The sequence below is a fragment of the Rhamphochromis longiceps genome, linkage group LG22, assembly GCF_057381845.1.
Source record: "Rhamphochromis longiceps isolate RC_006_pf linkage group LG22, R_longiceps_female_GT1.1, whole genome shotgun sequence".
Taxonomy (NCBI): Eukaryota; Metazoa; Chordata; class Actinopteri; order Cichliformes; family Cichlidae; genus Rhamphochromis; species Rhamphochromis longiceps.
The window spans coordinates 12,391,159-12,412,179 of NC_140577.1; the positions used below are offsets into that span (position 1 = coordinate 12,391,159).

A 21,021-nucleotide genomic window follows, 5' to 3' on the forward strand; every position below is an offset into this window, starting at 1 on the left:
AATTACTCTTTTTTTTTTACCTCCTCTAAAACCAGACCACTCTGTCTCGAGAGCTGGACCTCACAGAAACAACATATTTGGGAATGCTGCGATGTAGATTTGTGGTGCCTGCAACGGTGATCACCTCTGTCAGAGACATGGGGGCTGCTGATAGCCGCCAGCAAAAACAACAGACCGTGCCAGCGCAATTATGCGTGTCCATTTTAACATAATATGAGGAGAACATGAGATGCGTGGGAGCGAGAGGTGACTGTTGTGTCGTCAGGGTGTGAGATTTGTGTAAATGTGTGCTTGATTGTGTATACCAGAGAAAGAATGCATCTATATGTGCAGAGAGTCTGTGTGTGTATGCAAGACCTACTGAATCTGAGTGTCCATGTTGCATGCTTGTGTGACAAGAGAACAGGAGCAGGGATCTAAAGAACACATGTTCGGGGTTCTTTTAAGACCAGTGCTTTGACTTGATGGTGTTGTTTGGGTTTGGGTAGGTATTTCAAAGGGCTGCTGGGATAAAAGACAAGTGTCTGGAGCTTACAGTTGCTACACATTTTTCCATTTTATGACTCCAGCCTTTTATGGCATTAACTTTGACAGATCGCAAGGTATGCTGCTTTTTTACGCTATACAATGGACTACAGTACATGTAGATATATTTTTTGATTTGCATAAATAATCTGTAATGCGGTAGTAAAGTTATGCATTTAAAGAAAAGGAAGCAAGTGGCACTTTCCTCGTGGCATTCAAAATGCAAAAAAGGAAAAGTGACATTTGACCTGGATGAGCCAAATCATGACTATTTTACTCAGAAAACAAAATCCACAAACAGTGTTTTAAATGTTTTCACGAGGGAGCGAGTTTTTTTCCACTAATCAAAAAATGACATGCAATAGCTAACGTTACATCTTAGAAGAAGGAGGAGCCATTAATGTTTACATGTTCTGACACCGTCACTTACAGGAGACTCTAGTTCCTGGTAGGCAATTTCTTCTGCAGAGTATTATAGTTGGTGGGTGTAGATTGGTAGAAGGAAATGACAGAATAATTAACCTGGTATGTTTCTGATGACAGGAGAAACCGCGGCTCCATGGAAAACATGGCAACAGTGCCAACCACTGAGTAACTGCACTGTCCTTAGAAAACTGGCTCTTTTTACTGACAAGCTCCTAAGATGATGTCAATGTCGCATTTTATCATTTTCATAGTTTATGACTATAGTTATAGGCTATAATTTCACTGGGGTAAAATTACATTTCACTGAAGTATACAATGAAATCACAAACATAGCAACACAAACACAATACCCTATACCCAAAATGCAGATTAATCACCCAGGAAAACTAGGTCCAAGTACCACAACAACAAATGAATGAGAATTAAGAGCCAGCCTATAAACATTGATGGATGTCAACAAAAGATTTTTTTTGTGTCTCTCAAATAACATTTGAGTTGTCTAAAACGTCAAAGATTGCCTAAAGGCTTACTGCGCACCACTTCTAGTGAGGCAGCCATGTTAGTATTAACTTACATTTACTGATGGCCAAAACTATGGAAACATGACCTGAATTGTAATAAGCCACACTCTTCTTTTAAGTTTGCATGGCCATTTGTAAAAGCTTTATGATCCTTGAGAGCACATAAAAGACTTATTATAGTTACTAAGATGCATGAGCCCCAATAAGAAAACCACCTACCACTGCAGATGAGACAAGGTTTTATTGTGACGGCAGAGGAGGGCTGGCAGGCAGGATCAGTCAGTCAGGGTGACCTCATGTGTTTGGCACAGGGAATGCCTATCAGGTTTCCCTGTGTGCAGATTCCAGCTTGTTCGCTCCACACCATACCCAGACCCAACCCCCTGAGGCATGTGTGTGCATGAGTGTGTATTTGCATGGAGATAACTGCATGTTGTGTGTTAGGGTGAATGAGATCGAAAGGTAGAGAGATAAATTATAGGAGATAAATTATTCAGATCAACCATGGTTGAGAGAGAAAGAGACACTTCGGGAGGGTGAGCTGGGTGTCAGTCCCCGCCAGTGAACTCTATGAACTCAACAGGGCTCCCACCCTTCCTGTTGTACAGTTTCCCCCCCCGCCTTCTTCCTCAGTGGTAACGTAATGTTCTCTCATATTTTCTAACAGGCATGTTATATGTAAAGATTAATGCTGATCAACTGTTTTTAGCGATTTTCTAATATACATGAACCTTCTCTTTCATATCTTTTCAAAGACAGATGTATGTTAACATATTTCTTTATGAAAATTCTAAATTGAAGAAAAAAAAATACAGGCAGAGAAAACAATTAAGAGTAAACAAGCATAACCCTTCAAGCAGCAATCGCACAGGGCTAGAGTGGTCCCTCACAACCTCTGGTTGCTTTGAAAAAAATGTGCATTCCCTTCCAGTTTGCAAGTGGTTGGTGGAGAAAACCTCAGTAAAATCAGTGTTAAAGAAAGTGCTGCACCAAAAAACCTTGGCGTGGTTGCTTTCGTTTGCTGGCAGCTAGCCAACGCCATGCATAGTTTGCATGGAAGATGCAGATTTGTCTGCAAATACTCGCTAACCAAGCACCCAGCAGTAATGAAAGATGAAAAAATATGATACAAACCAAAAGCAGAGAACGTTCAATTTCAAAAGTTGCACCTTATTGTCAAAAAACCCCGCATTTTTAGTTTTACTTTAAAGGCAAACGGTTAGCTTTTGCATTCTGCATCACATTCTTCAGTTTCACCACTTAGCGAGTCAACAGCAGTGTTTCCAGACTATCTGGAATCCTTCTCTACAAATTACAGGCAACCACGACAATTTGCTAGAGACAGCAGTACAGCAATTCCACTTATTGCAAGCAACTTTCCACAATTTCCTTCAGCCACTTGCCAACCAGTCAGGAAATAGACATTTTTCCTTAGTGACCAGTGGTTTCCAGGCAGTCAATGACCAGTCTCTACGCATGCATGACTAGAGCTTTAGAGATTTCCCAGTAAATATCATCAACCTGGTATCGTACAAACTTGGAATCAAATCCAAATGTGTCCACTAAAAACCACAAATTAGGGTAACCTTGTAACCTCGAGTGACCTGTTAGAGAACGGTAACCACACAACAATCACTATAGTAACAACAGAGCACACGCTGCCAGCAAGCCTATTAATAAAGCCTCAACAGGCTAAGAGGCTTCCTATTTAACAAATCAGTGTGGCAACTACCATGCAATTGCACCAGCAGAGAAATGTACAACTCCAAACACACACAGACACACATATGGGTTAAAAATATGCAACACGCTAGTTAAAGCTGCTGTGGGAGCCAAGCATCCCCATAACCCATGAGTGGGGAACGGTGGCGTGGGGGCTGCCTGCTGTAGTGAGAGTTACAGCAGTTGAGCTGCTCTCTATAACTAAACAGATCAGCAGATCATCCCGCTCTCTACAGGAGGTCTAAATAACTGGGGCGCAGAGTTCCTAGACATTTCTGAGAGACACGAGCTCAACTGACTACACTGGATCGGTGGTGGGGAATGTTGGCTCACCATTGCCGAAGTGTTTATCCAACGTTCGCGGGAAGGTGGGGTAATGTCAGCTTAGTGATTAATTGCACGCCCAAAGTGCTGAGGACATAGAAACTGCTCTGAACGGCGCCGACTGCAGCTCCAACAAGGGTTTATTGCTTTATCGGCTGAATCCTAATGTGACCCTCTTTCTTCCCCTCCTCTGATGGTTCCAGTGGTGCTGGAGCATCCGAAAATACTCGGCAAGGTGCCACTGTGGTTAATTGCCCAATGTAGTGTAAGTTTTCATAGTTCTGGGGAAGTTTCTACTGCATTTTGCATTGATAAGTTTGAAAAAAGAGGCTTTAGGAAACACTACAAGTGCAGCATGTCTGCACAGGGCTTGATACAGATCTCTATGGGTTGATATAAAGCTCCCTATACAGCATGATTCCTCCCAATATGTTGGGGAAGCATAGCATATGGCAGTTACACAAGCATGCAGCTGTTGTTTTTGGGGGCTAGAAATAAATAATGGATATAAGTCTTCCACGGGGTACTCAAGACAGCTAATGAGAGAGAGAAGGCAGACAGGGAATTAGTAACTAACTGTTTTTCAAAGCCAGTGTTTTCTAACATTTTCATAAAAGCCCAAGGACAAAAAATACACAAAGATAAAAACATCAGTATTCATCAGCATTTAAAGTACACAAGCATTTGAATTTATTCCAAACTAGCACCAGTAATATATTAATATAGACACAAAGAAAGATTTGTCTTAAGTGCACATAAAAGCACTGATCCTGCATGCACTCTCTCGCTTTCACATACTCAGTCCTACTCCTTCTCTCAGAAATGTAGGTGACCTTAATAATTTAGGGGGAAAGGGGAGATAGAAGAGATAGCGTTTGCCTCTGTGAAGACTGTACAGGAGGAAACCAGTGTGCTGCATCAAACCTTCCAATAGGTTTGTCATTTTCAGGCATTCACCTGCTACAATATGAACCTTTACCCTCTATTGTGTGCAAAAGGGGGTGTCGGTAAGGTGACATGATTAACTGCTGAAAAGGCAAAGAACCGGCATCTTGTATGGAGACCACATATCATAATGACACTTTTTAATTCTGTTGCCAATGGCTGTTTATGTGCTACTAATTACTGGTGAAGAATAATAATCTCTCCTCCAATTGGACTCTATCATGCCAAGGGCTTTCTACCTTCCTCGTCTTTCCATTTATCCTGGTTTGCGACTCTGCTGGCTCAGCTTGCTCTCTGCATCAGAGTCCTTGCAATCTAATTCATGCCGCCTACCTGTCCCACTCAGTGTTTTTCCATACGCTGACTAATGTGCACATGTTGTGGCCTCAGAAGCGGCTGGAGAAGTGGAAGGGGCTGCCAAAGAAACCATTCAGGCAAAATCTAAGAGGGTGGCTCGAGTCATTTAACTCAAATAAAGCTGGGAGAAAGGCCTGTTTGCTCTTGGTAATCCCCCACTTGCTCGACAAGGCTTCGCAAGGTTCATCTGCTGCGCTAAATTGGTGCACGTATTCTTATTTGTATAGGAGCTCAAACTGGCAGCCATTCAAGCCCTCGTGCCTATTTGCTTATCCTCATTCATGGCAGAATTGGCTTTTTCCGGAGCCATTTTTCAAGCTATGCGTGACACGGTATTTTCATTGAGCTTGCCGCTACTAATGCAGCTGGGCAGAGTAAATGTTGCCGGCAGCCAGTATGTGTGTTTAGAAGAGGGGCAACCAGGGCCTCCTACTGTAATCACAGCTGAAAGGCTACACTACTATTTGCATGTCTGTAGCTGGGGTTTCCTCCAGTTTCCACATCTAAATATCTTGGTGAAGTCACCAGGTCATTGGTTTGTGCAGCCACAATGGAAATTAAATGCAAATTCCTTAAAATAGGATGTACACGGGCAGATAGTTTTGTTTACTTGCCAGGCGATGACCTCATTAGGGAGATGAAATACCACACTGAAAAAAAAAATATATATATATATTGGTGATAATTCCAGTTTTTGTCTCTAAAGGAACAAAAAGTAGAAAATAAATCTTTTGTTTTGTATCTTAATAGAATAAACCTTGTCTTTATTTACCAGCCACAAAGGAAAGCTGGCATTGTTTTCAATTTAAGATTATGTATGTCAAAATGGTAAAATGTGATCTTTCAGGAAGCAAGAACTACCACAAAGGACATTTTGAGTTACTTAGTAGGTGTCAGAAGAAGTCGTGTCATCTTACAGGCATGTAGGTGAGATTAAAATAAAGTTTAACAGACCGGACACAAGATAATCTCTACTTTGGTTATGACTTCATGATGATGAGGTGCTTTTAGTTTACCGAAGCATGTCTGGGTTTGATAGAGACCACAGACTGCAGCTCAGTAGTAACCTGAAACCACGAGCCTCTGGCTAAAGTATCTCTGGACTTTGGGATCAACATGAGTCTTTAGATCACATCACATGCACAAGGGCTTCAAGTGATTAACATATTAAATTCACAACACCACCACTCATGACAATTTTATTATGAACTCATTAAGAAAGGGGAGATCAGGGCCTCCTACTGTCTGAAGAGACAATGAAGAGACATTTAGGCCTGATTAGGTATGAACATAAAAAGCAGTCATGGGCCTCCTTCAGATGCCCTCAGTCAAGAATGTGAAAAAGCAGTTCTGCTGCACTAGGGGGCCATACAGAGATCCTCTGGTGCACTGCTCCTTAAGCGTGAGCAGGAACTACTCATTAACAATACGTGAGCAATTACTCTGACAGAGCCTGAGTCACACTCAGTGAATGCGACCATGCCAAGCAACCACCTCCTCAACTTCTCCAAACCTTCAAACTCCTTGACGTTACACCACCTACCCAACTGGCAGTCACGTGAACTTGCACGCCGACGGTACAGCAAAAGATACAGACAAAGGAAGCTTCAGCTACACTCGAGTAACACTGCCTGTCTCTCTCGTCTTTACTTCCTCCGCTTCATTTTTTTGCAGTACCAGGTTTTCATCCTTTACAAGCAGCTTGCTCTCCTTTGCCTGACCAATATTCACTTCCACCCCTTTGGTCTTAACAGCTTTCCATCTCACTTGGAGGCAAAGCAGATTCTATTTTCTCTTTTCTATGGATGCATTTTCACTTCGTCTTGAGGGTACAGACTGTAGTTGCTCACAGTTTGGTCAAACATGCTGTGAAACATCTCTAAAATAGATATATATGGAATAATCAGTTGTTCATAGAACACACGCTGCTAAGGCCGGGCTTCATATTGACTTTTTAAGAGTGGCCTGAGTACTGATAATGTTCATCGGAACATTTTAAGATATCTAGATATGTAACAAGGCAATATAGTTTATATCAGTAATCAATACATTAACAATCTGATGTTGCATTGGATAAATACTTTTTTCTATAAAGCCAGATCATAATGATCAATTGTGAATGTCATTGGAAGGTTGTATCCAAGAGTGGAAGGCCCCTTACACTATCTCTTAACTCTTTACCCCTTTAAAGCCTACTAGGAGTAACCCTTGAAGCTCTTTTCTGAACCAAGTGGTTTCTGTCATATTTCAGGCCTCCTTTTACAGCAAAATGACTGGGTTTGCATCAGAAGTTAGTGAGGGTGTTCTCCGCCTCTGCAACTGCCCTCAGAAAACCCCAGAAACTATTCTAGCAGTCATCAAATCACACCTTTAGTTATATATCCCGAGGTGTCAAGACTCATCATTATGGGTACGGGGAGGTCGTCAAATGTCGTCTTTACGGGGGAAAAGAGTTAACCAGCATCATAAACTGCAGTTTAAAGTTTGTGTTAAACTTTGTGCTGCAGCTCCGAGCAGCTCGCAGTTCACAAATCTTCTGCCACGAAACGATGCGTCGTAATCCTCATTTAGCCATTGCTGTGCCTTACGAAGAGAAACTACGGTGATATACAGCAGGCAACCCCTCGCAACAGTCAAACAGAAAGCTTTTAAAGCAAGAATATTCTGGATTCAAACCTGCTGGTCAGCTGGGGCCTTTCTGTGGTAAGCTTGCGTGTTCTTCCCGTGTATGGAGGGATGTTTTGCTGTTGTGTATTTCCAAACAGGAAGGGAAATCATGTCTTTGCATGTTATGCTGAGCATAGTTTGTTTTAATAAAAATGTTTGCGACATCTCACATGTGGCTCCAGCTTTCATCTGAACATGTAGTTCCCATTGTGAAATGTTGATTTATATACTGAGTATTTCCATTTAGCATAAAAAATACCAGTTCTATGTAGAACCGCTGTCAGGTTACTGTAGAAAACATCCAGACCAAAAAACTAAAAACAAACTAAACAGATTAGTTCTGGGTGGAATGTACTGATATGTTATGTTATGTTTGCAGTGATCACAGGACAATTATCATTACTTGTATTGTCATTTTTATTAAACCTCACTCATTCTTCTGTGTATATTAAAAGAGGTCTGCCATTCATGTCATCCTGCACAGATGGCAGGACACCAGGCTGAGCAGACAAAAGAAGCTTCCGGAAATAAAGTAAGAGGCACACAAAAGCGGGGAAGGATGGAAAAAAGAGTAATTATAAAGACAACATGAAAGAGAATTTAAAGATGAGGGGAGTCTTGGCAAATAAAAAAGGGAGCAAGAAAGAGTGATTTGAGAATAAGTGAGGGGATATATAAACAAAGATGAAAAGAGTAAAAAGCAAATGAGAAAAAAAAAGTGCCCCACCATGCTCAGATGCAAAACGAGCGACTGAAAACAGAGCATGAAAATGCCAGGCAAGGCCCTTGCCAGAAAAGCAAGAGAGTAAAACACTGGGCCAGACTAGACAGCTCCAGGCAGAAAGCATGCTACAGAAGGAATCACTAGTAAAGAAACAAGAGGGAGAAAAGCAGGTATATTTGTAAACCCCACTGGTGGGTTTGAGTGGCACATCATGTGTCTTGTTTCATACGGCTCTAAAACTAAGTGAATATCTTTTCTGCTCCTCTCCGTCTCACTTTTTGTTGGCTCTGCATGCCTCTGTCTCTGTAGAAAACACAGAAAGCCCACTCCAACAAAAATGTGTTTCATTTCAGTTCCTTATAAGGAAGAGCTCCGAATCCTAAGACAAATCATTTTGATGAACAGGAAAAACCTTTGTAAATGTAATCCTCGTTGCGTGTGCACACGTACCACTGACCACCTGTGGTTCGCATTTTGTTGATGCACTAATGATACCAGTAAGAGCTTATGTGTTTGTTTGCCTCTTTTCACAACAGCACCTTGGGAAGCAGAAAACCCAGGTTTTCACTGCACCACCTTCCTCCCCCCATGCCCCACATTTCACCACACGCAGGTAGGAGTATCTCCATCTTGCAGTACAGACTAGAGTCACCCGTTATCTCCAGATGGTCAGGGGAGGAGATTCCCCAGGGCAAGAAGTCCAATGCCAAGAACATCATTTTATATTTTAGCCTATTGTGAAGAAGCAATACATGACCTGGTTTTAGAACCTTTACTTTGAGCACTAGACCGTTTAAGCACTTTGTACTACAGACAATATCAGTCTGTAACTCCTGACTTCATAAGTGTCAAACTTATTAGCCGACTTGATTTGTATGCACATACCGATGCCGCTGCCAATTTGTGCTTGTAAACCATGCTATGCAGTAAATGCACTCGTGTAACATTGCTCCAACATTTCTAATCCCCTCGGTGCTCCAAAGCTAATACAGAACAGGTTCCACTTCCCATCTCTGGAGACTATAAACATGTTTCCTCTCCTCTTTATGTTCCTCCATTCCTTCCACTAACAAAATGTGGATCATTCTTCAGAGAGCACCCTGTTAAAGCAGCTCTAATGACACGCGGATGGCACCACGCAAAGAGCCAGAACTCAGCACCAGGCTCAGTGTGGTGTTCTGAATAAAAGGGTCGTGAGAAGCAGTAAAGCAAACACATTGTTAATGTAAGGGTGTGTAGTTAGGGCTTGGCTGTCATCTGACAAATGAGAAGTGCTCAGAGTACATCCACTGTAGTGTTTCTGAGTGTGTGTATGCAGACAAAGGACGGAGAGACAGAGAGAGAGAAAACAGCATTTTCTGCTTCATTAATTGACACAGCGGAAATTTAAAGCTGGGTAAAGCTTTAAGAATAAGCAGATAAAGGCAAAGGAGGTTAGTTTATTAATTCTTAGTTCCTGATTTGACTCCTGACTGGTCAGACCTTTATTGAATGTTACTCCTTGACTCTCTCTCACACTTCCCGCCAGTGATACTGCTCCTATCTTATAAAGCTGCCAAAAAATTTATATATAATCTAAAAAAGCAAACTCCCCGACCCCATGAAGTAAAAATCGGGAAAACATAAAAGAATAAAAAGAAAGGCAAGGCAGAACTCTTGATAAAAGCTCAGAATAAGCTACAAGAGAATGCATGACGGGTTAATCTGCATCAAGGCAGGGGAGGTATTTTGTTTCAGACAGTCAATTATGAAGTGCATATCAGGACTTACAAGCGGCAAAATGAGTTATCATACCCCTTTCTTTGTACAAATAAAAACATATCATCTCCCAGACTTAAAACGCAGCTCGGCTTAAATAAATGTAATTTAAAACATGCACTTTTCCAGGCATAAAACTGCAAGATAAACCTTTCGGCACGGAGTCACGTCGACAAGACGAAAGAAACTAAGCCACGTGCTAAATTTTATGCCACTGACTGCTGATTTAATAACACATTTTGGAAACAGGTTTCCTTTCACCCTCTTTGACTTTGCTTGCTCTCAGAGTATATGGAAACCTGCCTCCCTTCTTGTTGTCCACATGTTTCTCTTTTTCCTCTATTGAGGCATTAGAGAAGGATTTAAATGGCTTCCCTGTTATTTTTGTAGCACAATGGATCAACCTGTATAATGTAACCTAACCCTTTCCCCCTTGCTTATAGAAAGCCCGTCCCTCCCTCCTCACAGTATCTACTTCTCCACTGTGTCTTTTTCACACAAACACAACCTTTCCCTCCGCTGCTTCCTCCATTTATAAAGAATTAGACAGAGTATTAATGGTGCCCATGGCAGGGGCAGATTCAGGCACAGATCCTCTCAAAGGGCTCCATCGACTGGTGTTTACTTAAGGCCAGAGACATTAGCCGCTGCTACTTCAATCTGCTCCTCTCGGCTTCTCAGATTCTGTACTGTAACAAAGTGACCTGCCCGGCACAGTGTATGTTTCAGAGCGTGTGTGTCTGTTACGGTCTGACAGCGCGTGATCATTGACAGCAAGCGTGTAATGACCTAGACTGTCAATGGTGTAACAGCACAAAGGTACAGCCGTGTCAGTCCAACAACGCAAAAGTCCACTAAATGTCACAACAGAGCCAGAATTTACTGCTGGTATTCAAGGCAAATTATCGCTAATTTGAGAGTCCCTTTTGTGCGTTGCGTGCGTAATAATGAAACTGAACCGAAAATGCCTGTCACTGAGTGAGACTGAGATATAACTACAGTGGGGCAAAAAAGTATTTAGTCAGCCACCGATTGTGCAAGTTCCCCCACTTAAAATGATGACAGAGGTCAGTAATTTGCACCAGAGGTACACTTCAACTGTGAGAGACAGAATGTGAAAAAAAAAAAAATCCATGAATTCACATGGTAGGATTTGTAAAGAATTTATTCGTAAATTAGGGTGGAAAATAAGTATTTGGTCACCTCAAACAAGGAAAATCTCTGGCTCTCGCAGACCTGTAACGTCTTCTGTAAGAAGCTTTTCTGTCCCCCACTCGTTACCTGTATGAATGGCACCTGTTTGAACTCATCATCTGTATAAAAGACACCTGTCCACAGCTTCAAACAGTCAGACTCCAAACTCCGCCATGGCCAAGACCAAAGAGCTTTCGAAGGACACCAGGAAAAGTATTGTAGACCTGCACCAGACTGGGAAGAGGGAATCTACAATAGGCAAGCAGCTTGGTGTGAAAAAAATCAACTGTGGGAGCAATCATCAGAAAATGGAAGACATACAAGACCACTGATAATCTCCCTCGATCTGGGGCTCCACGCAAGATCTCATCCCGTGGGGTCAAAATGATCATGAGAACGGTGAGCAAAGATCCCAGAACCACACGGGGGGACCTGGTGAATGACCTGCAGAGAGCTGGGACCAAAGTAACAAAAAATCCCGCAGTGCCAGACGTGTTCCGCTGCTGAAGCCAGTGCATGTCCAGGCCCGTCTGAAGTTTGCCAGAGAGCACATGGATGATGCAGCAGAGGATTGGGAGAATGTCATGTGGTCAGATGAAACCAAAGTAGAACTTTTTGGTATAAACTCAACTCGTCGTGTTTGGAGGAAGAAGAATACTGAGTTGCATCCCAAGAACACCATACCTACTGTGAAGCATGGGGGTGGAAACATCATGCTATGGGGCTGTTTTTCTGCCAAGGGGACAGGACGACTGATCCGTGTTAAGGACAGAATGAATGGGGCCATGTATCGTGAGATTTGGAGCCAAAACCTCCTTCCATCAGTGAGAACTTTGAAGATGAAACGAGGCTGGGTCTTCCAACATGACAATGATCCAAAACACACCGCCCGGGCAACAAAGGAGTGGCTCCGTAAGAAGCATTTGAAAGTACTGGAGTGGCCTAGCCAGTCTCCAGACCTCAACCCCATAGAAAATCTGTGGCGGGAGTTGAAAGTCCGTGTTGCTCGGCGACAGCCCCAAAACATCACTGCTCTCGAGAAGATCTGCATGGAGGAATGGGCCAAAATACCAGCTACTGTGTGTGCAAACCTGGTAAAGACCTATAGTAAACGTTTGACCTCTGTTATTGCCAACAAAGGTTATGTTACAAAGTATTGAGTTGTATTTTTGTTATTGACCAAATACTTATTTTCCACCCTGATTTACGAATAAATTCTTTACAAATCCTACCATGTGGATTCATGGATTTTTTTTTCACATTCTGTCTCTCACAGTTGAAGTGTACCTCTGGTGCAAATTACTGACCTCTGTCATCATTTTAGGTGGGGGAACTTGCACAATCGGTGGCTGACTAAATACTTTTTTGCCCCACTGTAACAGGCACTTAGTGCGCACATTTGGTTGAAAATCGTATTCTTCCCTAAACACCATCATGAAACAACAATAATTGATCTGTGTGCAGTAATTGTTCTCGTGGGTGAGGGGAGGGGCCAGGCTGGGTCCTGGGCGAGGCATTTTACTGTAATTTTCTCATTTGTGATGCACATCTATTACCTATCATTAAAGTTGAATGCACAGCAAGCTGTGAACAGCACTAAGGATCACGCTCACATGGAAAGACACAGGCTGAATAAAGGCTGAATTTCAGCAAATGACTCCATGGACTGATCATCTGGGGAATAGACAGAAATAGGGCCTTTAAAGGATCCTTTCATCAAAGCTACATCCTGCCAGCTCCCCCTAGCCATAACCTCATATAAAAGCCACACACACACACTAATGTGCACACACAGACACACAAGTCCTCTTTCAGGAATCAATAATTCAGCTAAAGAGAAGCACATGCTACGCCCCACTGCACTAATCAATAGAAAGCCAAATGTTATTGTTTCATCTCATTCTCTGACTTTCACATTATAATCTGGGCTGACTAGCACATGCTGGACAGCATCAAAGAACTCCATTAAATTAAAATATAATACACACATACAAAGGGGACAAGGGGACCCGAAATTTAGGAGGCGCCTCACTTTATCCTGGTGTGCTGTGATGCTAGTGTTTGTTCCTTTTGTCACAATATTTCTATTAGTTGCAAGTGAACACAGATGTCCTATAAAGATTCTATGCATAAACTCAACAAATGAGTCATATAACAGAGGTGACAGAAAGAATGGTAACAATTTTTCTCAGAGTTCTGCCTCCCCCAAACTGCATGGTCTCTTGGGAGACTGAGGCTATTTATTGATTACACAGACTTGTATGATTAGGGAGTGAAGGAAGACTACTGTGTATCCATAAAGAGAAGCTTGCAAGGAATTTGTATGCACTCTATGTGCGTGCAAATGCTTAGCCAAAGAGAGTGTCATGTGATTTTGTCAAGTGGTGTGAACTTGCCAGCCAAGGCCCCTCTCCCCTCTCTGTAATCGAGCTATCAATGATCATTAATGAGAGCGTGAGATAGCTCTCCACAGCCCTCTTGGCCACACTGCCGAATGCTCTGGCCTCTCTCCCAGGCTTCCTTTCTCCTATTGACCCCATCTGTGGCTCTGCCATACGCGCCCTAAAGGCCACTAGCCACACTAACTAACCGTGAAAATGAATATGAACGTCAGCTGCTTAGTTATACGCGGAAATGCGCCCTTCCGTTGCTCCGCACACTCCACTTTTGGTCTCGTTTGCACGACACAGAACCCTAGCAGCTCGCTCAAGGATGCATCAATCGCTGACGGTGGCAAGATCGGATCTGTGCTGACCTTGGGAGTGAACTGCAACACAGGCGATGGAGCAAAGGGGCCCTGTTGCAACAAAGGAGGAGAAGTAGGGAAGACAGAAAGAAGGGAAAAGAAAAGTAGGAAGGAGGGAGGGATGAACGGACAGGGAATTGAGGGGCATGCTTTGATTGAGAGGCTCCCAAGATGAGCAACTCTGAGATATGAGAAAGGGGAGGGAGGAAGAGGGGGATGATGGAAGGGGTAGGGGAGGGTGGTGTGAGGGAGAGGGAAGCCATATGGCAGCAGTACAAATGTATTAAACTATAAATCAGGGGGAAAGCTAGTGGACTGCCAGGTGGGGCCGCAGTCAGGTCCTCCCAGCTGGAGGTGCAATGGTTCACAATGCAGTTCAGCACGGAAAAGGATGAAAGCATCACTGGTATTTTGCCTTTTTAAACTTTATAATTTTCCCTTGCATATATTTCTTAAACACATTTTATTTCTCTTTTTATTTCCTGGAAATAAATGGGGTGAAAGTGGCACATTGATTCTTCCAGCTGAGCGTTTGAAAGAATGCCAAAAAACAGCTCTCGCTTGAAAAGACCACAAAAATAAAATATATTTTTATGCTTTTACACTGGCAGCTGCTATGATCCATCCAGTCTGTTCTTGTAGACACGAGCTCACTTGGGGCAGTTTCTTTAAATTTACTTAAATTATTACTCCACACTTTAAATTAACCTCGAACATCCAGTGGGACTCACGGAGAGCAGATTTAATTTTTCAGGTCAAGGGTTAAAAGTAGAGCTGGGCGATATGAGATTTTTTCATATCACGATATGTTTTTTTCATTTCAGGCGATAACGATATCTATCACGATATAAGCCAAATAACTATATTTGTAAGATTTAAATGTGCCGTTGCTCACAAGTAAAATGTGAAATAATCAGCAGCTTGTTTTTATTTAAATATTTATTTCCCATAATAAGTTCGACAGGGTAGATGTACTTAAGGAACATGAGACTTTTTCAGATAGATAAAGGCAAATATTGCAAACTACACAAAAGGCAGCCGCTAAAGCGTTTAAGTTTCAAAATAGAACAAACGAAACAGACTACTAAATTGTCAATTCCACTTAGAAACAAAATATTAATTCTAAAAATAAATCTTAGTTTGTTTTACAGAAGAACAGACAAAACTGACTAACTTTTGTCAATATCAAATAAACTGAGAACTAAAAGGAAATTCTCAATCTCTCCTTGTTGTATAGCTGAGCTTTTCAAACAGTTTTAACAGTTACTTTAGTCTGACAAAAGCCGAATGACGAATTAGCGCTTCCAGTCAGAGACTGAGGCTACGTCCACACGTACACGGGTATTTTTGAAAACGGAGATTTTCCGTTTTCGTTTTAAAAAATAATCCCGTCCACACATAAAGGCAGAAATGAAGGAAAACGCTGCTATGAACATGCCAAAGCAGCAGGTGGCGCTAGATTCCTAACCGTGCAGAAATGTTGGCCAATCAGAAGTCTAGAAGCCTCGGTGGGAAAAAGTAAACAAAGCTGGGGCATAGAAGCAGAACCGAGTCGTATGTGTGGAGGGACAGTAACTGTGTGTATATGTAAGCATTTAAACACTGCAGAGAGTAGAATTAACAGTATTGTAGAAATTCATTTCACCGAAACAATAACGTGGCGCACAGTGTGACGCATGCACCAGTTTATTGTATTTCCAGACTTGCTTTCAGCACAATTTACAGTGCACGCTACTCTGTTTTTTGTCAGACTTGAAATAGCCGAAATACCTTCACACTACGGAACTTCTATGGCTCTTCCGTTCGACAATCTCTCCGGCATTGGAACCATCATCTGTTTTCTCTTCTGTAACCTTCGGTCACGCTCGGTTGATTTTTCTAGTCGGCACACTCATTTCCTCCATTACGCGCTGGCTCCATTACCCGCTGGCTGCTTCCCAAACAAACACACGTGCGGCTTGGCACTTGTGCTGTACGTAACAAGTCACGCGACGTGACGCTGCGGCTGTGATTGGTTCGGCTCTGCGCTACTTAATTTGGATTGGCTGACCTTTTTTTTTTTTTTTTTTTAAGAGGACAAGAGCGGCGAGGTCTATCGCGATAGCTTAATTTCTCTATCGAGTAAAAGTTATATCGCGATACATATCGTTATCGTTCTATCGCCCAGCTCTAGTTAAAAGTAAAGGTCACTGTGATTTTACAAAACATGCTAACCAGATTTCTGTTTGACCAGAAATCCAAAACTCAGGCATAAATTACACCTAAATTTTATACAAACATCTTATGAAATAAATAATGAGGGATAACAATCATTGTTAAAAGACAGACTAAGACTGAGATATACAAATATAAAAAATGACTATATAGAATTTCTGTTTGAGTAAAGAGGTTTAACAAAAGTACTGCATTACCCGTTTTTGAGATCACAATCATATTTTAAATATGAGGACAATTTTTAATACTCAGATACAAATCTTTTGCATTTCATTCAGGAACCCATGGACATCACAAAATGCTGTGGTTCCTCCCTTGAGAAGCTGTGCAAGGCCTTTACTGTTGCTTGTTTGTGAGCTCTCTGCATTCAGTTTTGTATTTAATAACTGAAAAGCGTGCTCTTTTGTGTTGAGATCAGATGACTGACTTGGACAAGAAGAAGAATATCCCATTTCTCTGCCTTGAGAAACTCTGGGCTTCTTCACAGTATGCTTTGGGTGTTTATCCACTTGCAATGTCAAGCACTGTCCGATCAGTTTTGCAGCATCTGACTGAATCTGAACAGAGAGTATAGCTGTCTACACTTCAGAATCCATCCAGCTTCTTCTATCAGCTGTCACATCATCAATAAACACTAGTGGCCCAGTTCCACTGGCAGCCATGCATGTCCATACTATAATACTGCTTCCAATCCATTTGACAGATGATGTGATATGTTTCTGATCATGAGCCGTTTCTTTCTTTTCTCCACAATTTTCTCTTCCCATTATTCTGGTACAAATTCATCTTGGCTTCATCTGTCCAAACAAATTTTCTTTCAGATCTCTGCAGCATCTTTTAGACATTTTTTTGGCAAAGTCTAATGTGACTCTTTTGTTCTGGAGTACAACGATCAGTTTGTAGACCCACCGAACTGTGTCTCTTGAACTAAGCCCAGCACTTAGAGAGTGGCTCAAAGAGTTGGCAGTTCGTCTTGTAACCGGAAGGTTGCCGGTTCGAGCCCCGGCTCGGACAGTCTCGGTCATTGTGTCCATGGGCAAGACACTACACCTACTGCCTGCTGGTGATGGCCAGAGGGGCCGATGGCGCGATATGGCAGCCTCGCTTCTGTCAGTCTGCCCCAGGGCAGCTGTGGCTACAACTGTAGCTTGCCTCCACCAGTGTGTGAATGTGAGAGTGAATGAATAGTGGAATTGTACAGTGCTTTGAGGGCCCAGAAAAGCGCTATATAAATGCAATCCATTATCAAAATATTTCTATATACAGCTGATTCAGTTCTATTGGCGAACACCTTGAATCGATTTAAAATCCACTGTGGCGGTGCACACGCCCACAATTATAAAGAGGTGTCATTGCCCAAATATTTAAACTGCCATTGCGCTCTGTAGTGCAACTGTGAAGCAGTAATCCATATTTTGATAACATTTAAAAGTCAGTAATCAAGGCTGAAGAAAATATTAAATATGCCACTGGCAACGTCAAGTACTCTCGGGGGACACATTTGGGTTGGCAGTTTAAAAAAGTCCATCATATCAATCATATTCGATTGCCACATAAAAAATAAATAGTTAAAAATAACAAAATTTCTGTGTTTTCTTTATAATAATCATATCAGATAAATTCACGGTTTAATAACCAAATGAAATGCAAAGTAATTCTATTGAAAGTTCAACTGTACACTTGCAGCTCTTTCACCGATGTGCATCACACTGTCACAATAATGGACAAAAATTAGTGTTACACATATGGTATAAAAACAAATAGAGTAATCCCCAAAAGGCTTCCATTTTAATCCCTTGATGATGTCTGGGTAGTGTGCCCAGCCAGTGTCCTGGCAGCCATCAGGGCCCAAGCCTGGGCGTCCATCCCAGAGGCACTGATGCATACTATAACTGGAACAAACACAGGCGGCCGTCCTCATGCCTGCTCTGTGTCACAGCCGTACCACTGCCACAGAATAAAAGGGTTCATAACCCATTTTTCTCATCTTTGCAGAAATCTGGACATTTATGCTGTTTAGAGAATTTAAAGTGAGCTACATTAATTAATAAATGTTTAGAATCTTTCATTTGCTTAATCTATAGTGGCACAATAAGAGATTCCGCTTCATAAAATTCCCCTGAATCTGCTAAACATATTATTTAACATGTTACGCTTCAGAGCATCTCTTTAGGAGCTCAGCAGTAGGCAGATTAAGTATAGATGGAGGTTACTGGACAGCTCCTGGTTACGCTCTGCTAGGCAGAAGAGTAGACCAAAGCCTTGATCCCTGATCCTTGATCATTTACTCTGTGACATATATGCACACATACATACAGACACACACACACACGGAGCGGCATAAACATCCGAACTCCAATGAGGTTCTTGACATCACAACCATCGCAGCCAAGGCCAACTATCCACCAAATCCCATCTCCACTCAGAGATTGGGAGGGGGGGGGGGGGGGGGGGGATGAGGAAGAGTGGGAGGGATACAGGACAAGAGTGTAGGAGTAAATGAGAAATGAAAGAAGAGCAGAAGAGCAGCATACCTTGGTCTGGAGATAGTGGGGGTAGTAGTAGGTGTACTGAGGGTACATTGGCTGCTGCTCCAATCGCTTGCCCATGTAGCTGGAATCCTTAGCACTGAGGCAGGGAATGGTGACACGGGGGCGGGAGCTGCCAAGTAGCTAGCAATGGGATAGAGGCAATGAAGGGACTGTGCAATTCCTGTCTTTGCTATCCGCACCGCTGTGTCACTCGCTGATCCCTCCAGGGAGAAAGCAGGGTTTGCGTATCGGACAGTGGCTGGGAGAAGGGCTGCCTCTGATGAGGAAGCTCCTGACGAACTGTGTCTTACCGGTCCAGGGAATCAGTACCGAGGCAGATGCTCACTCAGTCTCACACTCTTGGATCAATGCAAATATTTCCACAAGTGCTAGAAGCAAGACAGGCGCGTTTTACAGAGGCTGCTGTAGGATATTAACGCCTAACAAGGGTGAGGTAGAGGAAGAAGAGGAAAGAGAAGACGCGAGGAGGTGCAGGTGGCAGTAGCTCTGGCAGTCCAATAAATGTTGGAAAATGGGAGAAGAGGAGGAGGAGGAGAGGAGGAGGAAAGGAATGGTAAGGAAAACGGGAAAGGACGTATACGTTCACTTCTCTATTTAAGCTGTTTCACTCCAGTCTTTTGCCTGGGCTTTAATCTGTCTCTCTCTCTCTCCCAAACACTGTGAATCTGACTCTCTCTCTAGCTGCCCCTCTCGCTCTCTCTTTCCCTCTCTTACATATACGCGCACACACACACACTTTCTCTCTTGCCTCTGTCTGATCCGACGATGGCTGCGTGCTGTCCTGTTTGACAGAGGGGAGATATCCTCAGCGCCGTCAGATGCACTTTGTGCAAGGAGCAGAGTCACAACACGAGAGCTGAACACAGACACGCAAAGCAATTTCAGTCCGTAACGGTTGAGCCAGCGGGAGGACAGATAACAGAGCAAAGATCCCAGTTTCTAAATGATGTGACACAAGCATATATATTTTTTTTTAACAATCCACCGGTTGGTTATTCAATCCACTGAGTTCCAGCTAGTAGATGAGTGAAAAAAGCCCCCACAGTGACAGTGTCCCGGGTGCCCAGTGGAGAAGGAGTCCCTCGTCTGCGATCCTCCCTCTTTCTGCTCTTGTAAAATGTGTTCCTTATTTCTTCCTTGGCTCTCTCACTCCTCTAAGCACCCTGCCTCATTCTCTTTCTCTCTGTCACACAGCTGCTCTCTCTCTCTCGCGTGCGCTTTCTCTATTACACAGTCTCTCAGCCTCTCTCTCTCCCTGTCTCTCTCTCGCTCTCCTTCTACTCCACACTGACAGGGTGGTAAAGGGGGCTCGTCCGAGGTTGCGAGCGGAGCAAACTGCCCTCCTCCTTCTCCAGCCCAGCTGGTGGGAGGGTCTTGAGCAGATCTGTGCAAGAGAGCGATCCAGACACAGACCAGCGGGCTGCAGCGTTTCCACAACCTGGGAGAACGCAGGGAATAGGAGTGGAGACGAGCGGGGATGGCGCCAGCGCGAGCAGTCGATTCCCCCTACTGGCTACACAAGGAGCTACCGCCTGGAATACTGTGTCTTCACACAGATGCTTTCGCTTCCCAATCTTAGCCGATTAAATTCAAAAACCAGTTATGTTCAATAAATGACTCCACACGTGTATCTGTTCAGAATCTAAAAGTATATCTGAGCTATGTGTTAACTATAGACTAGGTAATTTCTGTTGTAGAAAATGCAAATAAAAACAAAAATAAAAGACAAGTTTTAGAAACCAATTTAAAAATATGTGTTTATATATATATATTTTACTTTCTTTAATTATAGGTCTTATTTGGAATTTCACAGCACTTAAGATAATCCTGGGACAAAGCAATGTAACTTCATAATCTCTTTTTAACAAATCATTAGTTTTTAGGGACTGAAGGCAGTTTTGAGTGTAAAATATTCCCCCAATCCTGCTAAATATGCTCCCCTGAGTCCCACGTGTTTGTTGTATAATTTACAAACTGTTTCTGGATTACTTGAAGTCCTGTTTACATACATGCTTGTTTATCTCAGATCCATCCTGCTGTAGTACATGTAGAGTGTGGGCTTGCTGAAATGAGCATTTTCCCTGAAAAAAAATGTTGCATTGGAAGATATGTTGCTCCTGAAACTATATACTTCATTCAGCTTTAATGGTGCCTTCACAGATGCCAAATTCATGCACACTCAGGCACTATTTAAACACTGTGAATGTTGACTTTTTAACAGTGTCGTGATTGCAGGTCAGATGGATCATCTTGTCTTTGGTATTTTTGCTCTTTTGTCGCTCTTCTTTTGCCGATTTATCTCAACTTTTTTTTTAATGAGTTGATGATATTCAAGATTCAACATAT

The 21,021-nt window shown here is 42.6% G+C and overlaps 1 protein-coding gene across 3 annotated transcripts in view; it reads right to left on the reverse strand.

Moving 5' to 3' along the window:
* The window catches only part of LOC146643618 (RNA-binding motif, single-stranded-interacting protein 3), a 313,547-nt gene that overhangs the window by 187,674 nt on the left and 104,852 nt on the right, over window positions 1-21,021 (reverse strand). Inside the window, exon 1 of one of the 3 annotated variants that reach the window (XM_085395370.1) lies at window positions 18,658-20,360. The exons of the other annotated variants lie outside the window; for them this stretch is intronic. Within the exon in view, the coding sequence (XP_085251496.1) occupies window positions 18,658-18,732 (75 nt within the window). The 5' untranslated portion in view covers window positions 18,733-20,360. Of the gene's footprint in view, window positions 1-18,657; window positions 20,361-21,021 lie in introns of those variants that run through there. 3 annotated transcript variants of the gene reach the window in all.